Source organism: Aulostomus chinensis, chromosome 15 (genome assembly GCF_037954235.1).
Source record: "Aulostomus chinensis isolate RoL2024-O1b breed Wild chromosome 15, RoL_Achi_v1.0, whole genome shotgun sequence".
Lineage (NCBI taxonomy): Eukaryota > Metazoa > Chordata > Actinopteri > Syngnathiformes > Aulostomidae > Aulostomus > Aulostomus chinensis.
Genome location: NC_141334.1, coordinates 13027821 through 13041118, shown reverse-complemented (window position 1 = coordinate 13041118; position 13298 = coordinate 13027821). Strand labels below are relative to the sequence as shown.

Sequence of the window (13298 nt, the reverse complement as noted above, 5' to 3'; positions counted from 1 at the left end):
GAAGCCACCGCCGGGATCGGTGCCGTTCCCCCCCCCAAAAATCCATTCTTTACAATATGTCCCTTATTATAATACAAAAGAAAATTCAAAATGTGTTTACATCCGTAATAAATGTATCTAAACGTTTGCCACTAATTTATTTACCTCGTAAAATGAATATATAATCCGCCATCTCATATTAATATCTGACTAAAAGATCTAGCTGTTAACCTGTGGACACCACGCGTCCTCATCCTCATCATAAGGAGAGAAAGTTTAGTTTGTTGCTGGCTCACGTAGAAGCTCCAGAAATATCACTTTGACGTATCTATTTGATGTTTTAAGGAGAAAATGTTCTCTACGCTTCCCGGTCATCAGAGTGGAAGCAGGTTTGTGAGCCGCCATGACGTGCTCATCAAAGGTTTTCTCTCCTGGCGATAATCGACGAGCGCGTGGCGACTTCCTCCTGAGTGACTAATATTCTGTCTCACTACATCCGAAACCGAGAATGTCAGTGCAGAGGAGCAGTTATTGAAAACTTCCCATTACAAGCAAATGATTAACAAGACCTTTTAGAGTCAAAGAGATAATTCAGCTTCCTCGGAGATATCGAACACTTTTCGAGCCATTCGCTCAAACGCTTCTACTTGAGCTTGTGTCATTGCCTCATCTAGATTACATCTGCAGACCTGGGAGGGAGATAGGGCCCAGGTTTTAAAACACCAGAATTCTCCTTCAATTATTGCTCGTTCCAAACAAACAGACAAAAAATGTGTGTCACTCAGTGTCAAATGCAGATTTTAGCCTGAATGAGGTTTGTTGTAGGGGAGAGAACAGCACAAGTAGTGACAAAGTGTATGATGTGGAAGATGAATATTATGAATAGAATTGGTATAAAGTTTAAAAAATGTCATGCTTGAAATTGATAATTTTGTATTTATTTGAAAAATAACTTATGTCAAATATGTATTTTATTCATATATATATATATATATATATATATATATATATATATAGTAAAAATATTATACAAATAAAAAGAAATACTCTCAGGTTATTGGCTTTTTTTACATGATAGATTTAAACCCTTTCTAACCCCCCCCCCCACCAGAACCCGCAGCCCCAAAGTGTATGTAACTGAATAAGTAAATACAAAACAGACGCATGTAAACATGCCACATTACTCACGTTTTTTTAGTTGACTTGATTCCAAATCAAGAAAATTAATAAGTATTAGGGGGAAAAAAAACAAGCAGTAAATTAGAAAAAAACAAAACAATGATGTATAATACCACTGATTCATTACCTGGGGAGGAAGAGAACTAATTAGTTTTTGGCAGCTTTTATTGGTGGGTTATAAAACATGACGCAATAAAGTAATTCCCTAAATCTTCAAACATTCCAGTTCTATTAATAACGGGTCTGTTTTCTGGTGCCGTATGAAGTAATTACCATCAGTGTTGTACTTTGAAAAGGCAGATAAACAACAGTCAGATATTTAGCCATGAAGGAGATTCCGCGTGAGGCTTTTTTTTTTCTTTCTAAAGAGTGTCAGAGGAGTCTTGACACGAGGACGCTGCGATTGATTCATCGTGTTTCTGAAACAAACCACTGGACGGAGAAAATCTGTCGAGATTTAAGGCCTATTTTAGTTGTCGGATATCAAGTGAAATCAAAAATGATTCATTCGGTGATTTTTCTTTGTTAAGCCGTGACTGCTGCAGTGAGAAGATCTCACAGGGGAATATTAATGTGACAGCATGAGGAGTTTCACCGATTTCTACACACTCGACCAACCTGCTCCTGACAAGCGTGCGTCTCCATGTAACCAAGAGAAGAATCCCTGTTTTCACACTGTCGTCAGGCCCGTCATCAGCCATTATTGTCATGTTAAGAGTGTTTACATGAACACTCGGCTGAGCTGAAAGTCTGCATATGTCAAGAATGATTCACTTACTAGCCTGAGCCCACAATCCATTACATGTGCGGTGAATTATTTATGTTGCCGTACACAGCACTGAGCTGACATAGTTTATCAATTCACTCTGATGTTTTCCTTTACTTTCACCAAACAGATGGGTTGTGGAATTGACTCACAGCTACTGAACATACAATATAGATGAAAGCAGTCAGACACACTTGATTTGTCTCCATCAAATGCTGGAAGTGTACACGTTAATACATGTGAAACCAAGTGATTAGAGTCCAATAAAACAATAGTTGGTTCAGGAATGTAAACGGGAGCAAACAGCTCCAAGTGTTTCATGAACCCATATAAAAATATCAGATATAAGATGTTGTTTTTCTGCTCTGTGGTTGCCAGGGTGATCATGAACCTGACTGTCACGTTGTGACCAACACCCCCTCGAAGGCATAAAGTTTCAACCCAAAGTTTTCTCCCTGACCGAGCTCAGCAGAAGGTCACGTTAGCCCAGTTTACTGCAGCTTCGCTTCCCCTCTGTTGTAGACAGCAGTGTACTCCAGCTCCCCGGTGACCGGCGATCAGCCTCTCGTTGGCCATTTTTAGCAGCGTACTGAGTGTCAGAGCAGAGCCGCGCACGTCTGTAGCTGCTCCAGCTGGCAGCTGACTGGGCCGTCAGTCACAGAGCGAGCAGGTCAAATGTGTGAAAGACGCACATCTACGCTGTCATATAGTTCAAATTTACATAGCAACAGATTTTGATCTTTTGGCGCCGGATGGATTAGTGGTCATTGAACACAAAATGTGAGTCTGATCACCTTTGTTTTTGAACTTGAAGCTGCTGAAATAATGCAGACATTCCTGCTGAAATGTGCACCCACAGTCAGTCATGTGTGCCTGTGTGTCCTCAAACAGAGAAAAAAACCATCACTTTCTTACTTTGAAACCAATAGAGCATGAAACTAGGATAAGGTTAGCCTAGCTTAGCATAAGTCCCGGAGACAGCCAGAAACTGCTAGCCAACTTCTTGCATGTAATAGCACAACACTGTCAATGCTTAGGTGACTCCGACTTATCTCTTCTTCTTTTTTAAACAAACAATACGTATCCCATGGAGGAAAATGAATAAACATACTACCCAAAATGCAAACTGTTCCCATCTTTATCAAAGAACCTACAGTGGAATACTGAGATATTTTACATATATTTGTAGCATCTTGTTGCAAAGTTGGTCAATTAAACATCTAAATAGTCATGTGAAATGACAGCGATGTGTGATTATTCAGTGTAAATAAAACAACCATGGCCGGGGCTTCAGCTAGGACCTGCTGCGAGGAGCACCGACTGAGGAGGACGAGGTCAACTCTGTCTGTAAACACTGAGCCCAAACATGGCCCGCAGTTTACGTCTGCTGGGCTGCCAGATTGTCGGACTTCAGGCTGCTGGCAGAAGGCCCACTACCTCTGCTGTACGCACTGTTTGCTGTTTAAGGGTCAATCAACCAGGAGTTACAAGAGGCAGAGGAGCACGAGAGTTGTTACGTCTCTGCCACAGCCTCGAATATCATGAATGAAGCTACTGTGGTGTGTGCTGACAACACAGATAGAGGCGGGCCAAGCAACGGTTTTCCACTGCTTCCAGGTTTTCCGTTTAGGGATGGCATGAACATGTGTTTTTTTTTTTGATGAAGATTTATTTCAGGGAGCAAATGAGAAAATTTTGACTATTTCAATGATGTCTGCAGAGGAAACCAAGTCTTTGTGTCAGAGTTTGTTCATTTCATCGATGTCAAAGAAACACAAAAAGCTTTTGTCCCTCATGTTTAATGTTAGACAAGCAGATACCTTCAGATACCCCCACTGGACAGCTAGCTGCTCGTTAGCGTAGCTGAAATCAGTGGAGGCTGGCAAAGGAGAAAGCTGTTCCAAAGAAGCCATCAAAAACAAATTGAAACCTGCATCAATAGAACTAAGGTTATTCTCAACATTCGCTGTGGAAGAAAAAAAAAAAAAAAAAACAGGTGAAAATGATGAGATGTTAGCATTCATTTCAGCCAAGCTAACTACTTGTCCACTGGGGGTCTGGAGCTCTGTTGTGCAGAGAATTATACTAGCTGCTGGAAGAGATTGAGGAAATTAAGTCATGTAATGACCAATATGTTGCTTTGGAGGAACAAGATAGCTGTCAGTTTCTCTAGTTGCTGGTGATTTAATATGATCTTCCCCTTTCCAGAGAGAGCATCTGAGCTGCTCTCGTGCCTGATTTATTAATTTGGCAGCAGCAATATTAGTTGATTTAGCAGCTCTTGATTGCAAAATAAAGTTCTGAGATATATTGAGAGCGTACATCAGTCAACACTTTTTTTCAAAGAAGAAATACAGGCTGTTCGTCTTCCCTCAACTTTGTCACACATTCCCTAAGCTTAGGTAATTACCTCCTGGCACTCGCTCCATCCTCAGACAGAAGGACGGATATTTCCTAAAATGTCAAACTATTCCTTCAGGTCACACCCACAATGTCTCATCTTGAGTATTTCACTGAGTGCATGACTTAACTCTGTCTGTTTTCTCTCTCTGCAGCGCTCCAAAATAGCAGTTTATGAGAAAATGTGGTCATACATGAAATCAGCCGAACCCTCAGTGTTTGCCAAGACAACACCTGACGGGGTTTCCCGGGTACGAAAGTCGAAGGGAAAGTTCGCCTTTCTTCTCGAGTCCACTATGAACGAGTACATAGAACAGCGGAAGCCATGCGACACCATGAAAGTGGGCGGCAACCTCGACTCTAAGGGATATGGTGTGGCTACACCCAAAGGCTCTGCATTAAGGTGGGTGGGATAATATAACAATATCCTCCATGTTGTTATAGTATTCCACCTACCCTGATGTCACCTTTTGTCATTCTCTTCTCCCTCACCCCCTTAATTCTTCTTCTTTTCCTCAAGTGCATTAATAAGTGAAGAGTGATATAATCAAACCATCCAGCCATGTTTCTGTTCTGTCCTATCTATCTGCTTTGTGTCTGTTATTTCTTCTTTCTCATAAGGAATAGTTGGTATTTTAGTCACATCCAGTAAAATCATTTGAATGTGCACCGTCACCCCCCCCCCCCCTCCTCCCCCACCCGATTGTTTTCCCCTCAACCTCCCCTTCCTCCTGGTTTCTGTGGTGCCTTTTGCATTGCTTTTAATTTAACACTGAAACATTTCTTTAGTGCATTTGCTGGTTAAAATGCTGTTCTGTCAGTTGTGATGAATGTTAAGCAGCATGCTGGATGTTCTGTTTTCTAATTCAACAGTGATTGTCCCCATCCCGCACACTTCAGTTACAAGCAATGTAACCCTCTATGCCACCTCTCTAATATTTAACATTTTCTTTGCTGTAAAAAAATGCTTCTTACCTTTCCACACCAGTGAAATTCTTAACCAATTTGTCCCTTCCGTGCTCCCCTTTATGATATTTGATATTCACATATCGCTATTTCTACTAATATTCTATATTAGATTTCTCACGGACCTGTACATTTTCTTACAAGTTATGTTTTATCGTTTCAAGAAATGCTGTTAACCTGGCAGTGTTAAAACTGAATGAGCAAGGCCTCTTGGACAAATTGAAAAACAAATGGTGGTACGACAAGGGAGAGTGCGGCAGCGGGGGAGGTGACTCTAAGGTCAGCCTCAATGTCACCAAAGTCGGGTATCCTAGAACAGAGTAATCGGCAAGGCTGTCGTCACTGAGTGAAATCTTTTGGGCCCAAATCGCCCTAATGAGCAAGTTACCGTCAAATAATCTGTGATCAACTGGGAACCCTTTAGTTGGCTAATGGAGGAGGAAAATAGGAGATGAAACAAAAAAGTGCTTTGGTAGAAAATGAACCTTGTGACAGAGTAGTTTGTGTTTTTGGTTTGTGGTTATGAAAGACAGAAACCATCTTTTCCTTCTGCTTTTTATATCCACATGCCAACATGAAAGCTTTGCATCTTTATATTTGGCATCCACAGTACTCCCAGAAGGTTTAATGTCATTGCACGAGGATGTATGCACTCTCCAATCTGCCGCCTCGGCGCTAGGGCAGGCACGGGGAACAGCGTTGTCTTGAGGGGACTAAGCATCGCAGGCAAACGTGAGAATTCTAATGAGAGAGTGACACAACTAACGGTCCAAACTTTTTTTTTTCCAACATCCTGTCACTGAAATCCAGCGTAAGACTGACAGAAACCTTTGGTTGGTCTTGATTTAAGGCTAATCAAAGTCTTTCCATGACCTGGTCAACCCTGCAGTAGAGTGTAAGATATGACCAGAGGCCCCGTTTGTACAAGATGATTTGATTGGAATCTCACGTGTGTGTCACTGTAAATAAATGAATAAATAACAGGCGGGGAAGTCAAGGAATGATTGAAGAAGTGCACGTGCCGTCACGCCCTCGCACCTTTCTCCAGATGGCATCATAAAGACACAGTGATGGCATTTTTTTAATCAAATCTCTTGTGTTAGTTTTCTACAAACGAGGCCCCTGATCTTGTGTTTTCAGACTCCAGGGCCCAGTAACAGCCTGACTGTGGACCCATCTTTGCCTCTGCATTTCAGCTTGCATCATGACCACTCAGTATACTCCTGGCATATTGTAAGGGGAGAACAGGCCAACTTTGCTGTTATTGACCCAAGTCATCCATTCCTGAGTGAGCGGGACATGGATACTAGCAGGGGAGAGTAACACAAAGAAGCCGTCTCCTCTCACGGGCAATTTGAGAGAAGAGAACCGGTGTAACTCGATCACATCTGACTGCCACATTTCTGTGTCCTTATTTCACTTTCAGAAACGCACGCGTGGAAACTTTTAACAATGAGATTGAAATATATTGTATGTAACAACCACTGCACCAAATATACAGTATTTATAGTTTTGATATTGATAAAGTCAGAATATGACATTCCGGTCATATAGTTAGAGATATTTACATCATCGTGAGTAATTGAAGTTTCCTCTATGAGATGCCAAACATTCATGATTTCATTTGGCCATTCCAGTCGATATTTTGCATGGACTGTTCATGTGGTGTGTTATTTTGTTCGGCCTTGAAATATTTTCTGATTTCATTTTCCTCCTTTGCAGACAAACTGAAAGGTAAAGTCGTGTGGGATTTCACTACAAATGTGGGTTAAATTCTCCCAGAGACTCCAACTTAGAGGTGGATATCATATAAACAACACCTGTTTGTGCAAACAGTAAATATATTTACGAAGGTTATTGTTCAAATTGTTACAGCCTAAGATTCAACACCTCTTTCACACAGCTTCTATAGAAAACAGAAGAACCCAAGGTCCGTCCGCCTCCGGTTCTCAAGCAGAGGGTTGCATTCACACTCTTTTTATTCATTGTTTTGGCAAGAAATATGATTTAACGTTTGAGATGTTAGCAAAAGACAAAAAATAATAATCATGTCGTCGAGAGAATCCAGGCACTCTGTTGTTATTTAAGGATCTGGCTGCTTCCTGGAGGATATTACATCAATTATTCTTCAATCGATCGGAACAAAATCTGATTGGTCGTCTGGATTCATAATTAATGACGTTCCATCATGACGATAATGAGTTTTGCTGACCAAGACGATGTGTTAGCTGCGAGTGTTGAGATTATCCAGGTTTTATTGACCTTGTTTAAAATAAGAAAAACAAAAGAATAAACAAGAGAAAACAAAGTCCAGTAAAATGAGCAATATATATTTACTGTAGGATTTTATGTACCACTATATGAAATAGAGTACACAAAAAATAACGGATGAAAAAAATTGATACATACATGGAGTATGTTATCTTTATTTAAACATTGAGTTACTGTGTCAATAATTTATAGATTTTGCTCAGCAGACCTGGAAGTGACTGGATTTTAGTTCTAGTTGTGTCCTCCGTTTGTGTAAAGCTGCTGCAGATATTGAATAAGCAGCACAAACATTTTTACCACGATTATTGAGTTGTGCTCTCGTCCTTAGACCTTAATTCCTTCCAAATATGAGTCAGTACACATTTGGTAAATCTGGTTTGTTTGTCTTTGACATTGAACAGTTTGTCATGATTCCAGGCCGAACTGTAATGAGCCACAGAGTGAAGATACTTTGATGCTCTTACATGTCTGCGAGTGCAGTTGTGTTCCTGGAGAGAGCTCCTCTCCCCCCCCGGGTCCCTTTGAAACAGCTCATCATGTCTGCATCCATCATCACGCCGCTGTACGCCGTCTTTTCTTCTACTAAACGCGACCTGCAGTGTTTCTTCAATATAACGCGTTTCTAGGAGTAACCAATCACGTATGTGTCCGCCTCCAGAGCATGACTGCCGAGATCTGCGTGTGCGTGTGTGTGTGTTTTTTTGGGGGGGTTATTGAGGATTTTCAAGTGAGATTTTCCTTTAAAAGTTCATGGCCACCACCTGGTGGTGTGTCTGAGGCCTGGATCTTAATTGGGACTGTTTTACTACTTTTACGCAGATTCCTTAACAATGCAGGTGAAAAATGTTACTCTCGCATAATTTGCTCATAAAGCGCGATGTCATCCCAAACCAGCAGCAGTGGAAATTGTTGGAGGACAAAGTACCCGGATATGTTTTCCATTATTAAAATTGTCTCGTTCAGGTGGGGTCAAAGGTCAGGGACAGCTGTTGGATGTAAATGCGCAGCTTGAATCTACATTAAAGCTGTGACACCCTGCTGAACTGACACTCAACAGGCTGAAATCCACTCAGTGCGACACTTGAGAGGAAGATGTGAGTCATCAATGGAGAAATCTGGGACGGAAAAAAAAGAAGAATTAGCATTTAAATAGTCCATGTATCGCCAGCTCTCTGGCGCCCTCACATCAGTCATATAATGACTATAGTCTATAATACTGCTAATAACAATAATGTAAAATAATACATTTCATTTTTTTAATGCCTTTTTCATTTGACAGCAGGTTCTTCAGCATAAAACAAAGAAAACCGTCTTTAAAAGCCCTACGTAGGCAGAGATCAAATTTGTTCTAATAACACAATTACAAATCAGTCGAACTTTCTTGATGTGAAAGTGAAGCAACCATTAAGCCTGCAATCAGTTCCCTTCTCTGCCAAGAAAAAGCAGAAACAAAAAGGAGGAATGGAACTGCTGAGTGCGCGTCGGAGGACAAACTTGATTTTAAGATCAATTCTAGTCGTGTCTTTTTTTTTTTCTTTTTCTTTTCTATAAATCCTGCTTTTGCCTTGGTGAGGCAGCAGCGTTCCATCCTCATGACTTTGCCTTTCAGAGCGCTGACTGGACTCTTAACAGATCATGCATGATGTGATGTTTGCACTGTTTTTAGTTGTTTGTTTTTGTGAATTACGAAAAAAGAAAGGGATTCAATGAGACACCCAAAGAACAGTGGTGAATACAATATATTTGATGCTTTTGGGGAACGAACATTGATCTTTTCTGAAAGGAAATAAGCCTGGAAATCTTGCAGTCAATGAAATTGAGCGTAATGTCTTGCAAAACGATCAATCCGCCCATCAAATATGAACAGACTTTAACGGTTCAATTTGACTTCACCTCCTTTGGCTGCAGAGCAACACAACAATAAACCACCTCACATTCTTTTATCATCTTGGAAGCAGCATCTAATTTTTGCACTTTTCCTCACTTGATTGGCGCAAACATGAAGTTCCTCAGATTAACACCAGACCCCCTGTGTTCAAAGAGGGATTTTTGTGAGACATTAATCTCTTTAAAAAAACAAAAAACTTCATGAAAATGTGACTGCTGTGTTTTATTTGTTAGTCAATAAAGGGTTCCTGTTAGATCCACCATGCTAAACATCTAAAGGGCTGCCCGTAGCGACGATGTGCCCTCAGCATCTGTTTTCTTTTGTTCATCCTGTGAAAGCTACGCAGCAGCTGCTTTATTCTGCAAGTCTAAATCTTTTTCTTGTGATCAGTGTGTGCCGATTACTCAAAGCGATATAGGTAGGGTCTGGCATGCTAGGGGAAATAGTCATGGATTATGAAGGTCATATTTATATACTGTAGTGCTGCTTGCTATCATGTCATGTTTTGGCCAGGACCCTACTCTATCGCTTTGCACAGTATAAAGTAGTTTTAAAAAAAGTTGAATAACATAAAATAACATAATAAAATGTTATTTATGTTATTTCCCACGTGAAGAACTCCTGTAAACCTTGCAGTATTGAAACTCAGTGAACAAGGCATCTTAGACAAGCTGAAAAACAAATGGTGGTACGATAAGGGTGAATGTGGAACCAAGGACTCTGGAAGTAAGGTCAGTCGCTGCAGGTCTTTTTATACTGATTGCAAAATGCATTTTGACCCTAACTGTTCATACGCAAACATCTAAAACATACATTCTCCCAGACATGTTGATCATGACATGCTCTACCTGCCTGTCTTTGCTCAGAATAACACGTTGCAACACCTGAACTAGCCCTACCTCACATATATTCTAATTTACTCTGATCATGATCCATCACATTAACCTCATAATGTTTGTAGACATTGCAAGATCTGTCAAACTGCCGCATGATTACACACTATTTTTATTCATACCATCAAATTTTTGAAAAGTTGAACCATGGAATTGAAACCATTATACTGCTATTTGATCATCGGAGCCTCTATTGAAATTTAGTTTATTGGTGTTTTTTATACATTTGCATGCAAATATGCGAATTTCTTCTTCTTTTTTTTTCAGTTCAGACTGAGCTGACCTTTAAATACCATTTGACCTTTTAATAGTATTTAATAGTCACGTCTCATTGCTGGATTGTCCCAATTTAAAAAAAAAAAACCTGTATGTAAAAAAAAAAAAAAGCTTTAATTTTTTGTTTGTTTGTTGTTGTTGTTTTTTTTTAAAAAATTGAATCACCACCACAGCTTTAGAATGCAAATGGTAAAACTCACATAAATTAATTTCAATATTTTTTTTGGGGAGGAGGCTTTTAAAAGCAGCAAAATGGTTCAATTCAACTTTCACAGCTTGCCACTTTTGATTGTACAAGTACAGTGTGTGCAGATGAATAGATGAATATGATAGAGCAACTGTAGGGTTTAACCTGTAGACCTGTACGACCACGACCGCCTTCCTTTAGACGCCGTCTCGTAAAGAGACCACGAAGCAGGATAGATAGTAACTCTGTCTGCATTCACCTTCCCAGCTATTAACTTGAGAGGAGGAATTAGAGCAATTGATCTCCCTTCCAGCCTGAATTAAGAGTAATATCTCGGAGGCTTTGTAGACACAATTAAGAACCTCCTCTGAGTTTAGTCACAGTGCAGCAGGATGTACATAGAGAGTGTTTGTGTTGCTGTTTGAGGTCAGCCTCACGATGCCACTCCAGAAGTCTTAATGGTGGTCTTTACCTCCCCCAGGACAAGACAAGTGCTCTAAGCCTGAGCAACGTGGCAGGAGTCTTCTATATTCTGGTGGGAGGGCTTGGCCTGGCTATGACTGTGGCTTTGGTTGAGTTCTGCTATAAGTCACGGCAAGAAACCAAAAGACTCAAGCTGACTAAGAACGCCCAAAACTTTAAGCCAGCCCCTCCGGCAAACACCCAGAATTTTGCCACGTATCGTGAAGGCTACAACGTGTATGGGACAGAGAGTGTTAAAATCTAGAGGGTGAGTTTTGTTTTGTTTTTTCATTTAAAAAAAAAAAAAAAAATTAACACATCTGTGTTGTAGTCGGATCGTAAAATGGTTCTTCTCTTGTTTAATTTAATTTTTTTGTTTTTTGTTTTTTTTGCAGAAATGTGTAGATTTCTACTGGTGCATCTGGATGGAGACAGCCATTCTGTGTGACCCCCAAACACTCCGAGGCTGACATCCTGGAGGCAGCAGCCTTTGTCATCGGCTTGGAAACAAGCAAAGAAGTCAACAAGTGCTCATTGCGGCTTGTGAAGCCCGTCACACTAACAGAGACGCAAACAGGACTTTTGCTTCTGGAAAACATGGGATTTGCCTCTTGTAGTGCCTTATGGAGCATTCAGCGTCATGGCAATGCAATTAAAAAATATAAATCACTTGAAAATAATAATTAAAAAGAAAAATAAATCTGCGGAATTAGAGCTTCTAATAATAAGATAAATTGTTGTGATTTCAGTTTGGGCAAGTTTGTTTTTTTTTTTTTTTAATTTTTAAAAAAGAAAAAAAAAGCCATGATTTGCAATCAAAATATCCTGAAGTACTTATGAAGTAATTTGAATCCTTTACAGACATATTTTTGTGGTGAAATCTTAAGTTGGATAAATGTTATATTTAGTGAAGTCATTTTTCTTGTTTTACTCTAAAACTTTTTTCAGTGTCATAATATTTAGGACAAGCATCAATGAATAGGGTTAAGCGTTAATCAAGCTGACAACATTGTACCCCAGTTTTTAAACCAGGAACGTGGCAGTAAGATGGTAAAACTCGTGGGAAAATGCTAAAGTATCACCGTCTTCACCTGAACACTTGTTTTAAATCTACCACGTGGAAACTGCGTTTGTTTCAACTGCCACAATTTTTTTAAATGAGACCATTTAAAAAAAAAAAAATCAACTGAGGTCTGCTTTTAATCACTTAGTGCCATACCGTTGGAGTCAGAACTAGAATTCCTTTAGAGACTAGGAGCCCTTTCGATGTAACGGCGTGTTCCCATGGATTAGCTGAGTTTCTGGTTTACACTTTCTTAGAAGCTGGTCTCACGTAAACGCAGCATCTGCAGCTGTCAGTCTCAACATCCTGGTCAGTACCGCGGCTTCTTTGGTTGTGAGCAGCTTCCTGTGTCGATTTGCGTTCATGCAGAAGGCGAGCTGGCGAACTGTACATTGAGGAACGAGCTATGAATGAAACACTGAGTTGTTTGTAACTAGTGAACTTTTTATAAAACTGAAAGAAGAAGCTACAAACGCTACCAAACACACCCGCCTCCATTTGTTGAGTATATCAAGACCTTCTCATCCTTTTCTCCCCCTAATAAAGTGCATGTGACTCTGGTGATAGTTCGACCAAACAGCAACTCGAAACGGAACTGGGTTCGGTTTAGTGTCCGATAAGGATATTTGGTTTTAGGTTTGGGTTTTTTTTGTTTGTTTGTTTGTTTGTTTGTTTGTTTTTCCCAGTTCATTTGTAACATTACCTCAACCATGAGAGTTGCATGTATGGACACAATGAACCTCTGTGAGGAGGTCGCGTACAAAAGGTTTTATTACATTTCCTTAATAAAAGCTGGTTTATATTCATCTTTGGAGCTGTTGTTTGTTTGTACACTCACAACCTTAAGACTTCAAAAAAGTAACGGGCTGGAATTTTTTTTTTTTTAAATATGCTTCTTTCTTTTTTTCATTAAATGAATCTATGAATTTTGAATTTCCATAGATGAGCTTCGTTTATCCCTACATGAC

The 13298-nt window shown here is 40.0% G+C and overlaps 1 protein-coding gene across 5 annotated transcripts in view; it reads left to right on the top strand.

Moving 5' to 3' along the window:
* LOC147248769 (glutamate receptor 3-like) overlaps nt 1–13193 on the top strand; it is a 65864-nt gene extending 52671 nt beyond the window's left edge. The window contains exons 13-16 of one of the 5 annotated variants that reach the window (XR_015119527.1): nt 4480–4727; nt 5455–5569; nt 10066–10180; nt 11287–11433. Coding sequence is in view for 3 of the 5 variants with exons in the window: in XM_086226954.1 (XP_086083080.1) it covers nt 4480–4727; nt 5455–5569; nt 11287–11532 (609 nt within the window). In the remaining 2 variants the exon portion in view is untranslated. Of the gene's footprint in view, nt 1–4479; nt 4728–5454; nt 10251–11286; nt 11536–11662 lie in introns of those variants that run through there. The other 4 variants (XM_086226954.1, XM_086226955.1, XR_015119526.1 and 1 more) reach the window with 4 other exon arrangements.
* Nucleotides 13194–13298: the final 105 nt, after the last annotated feature.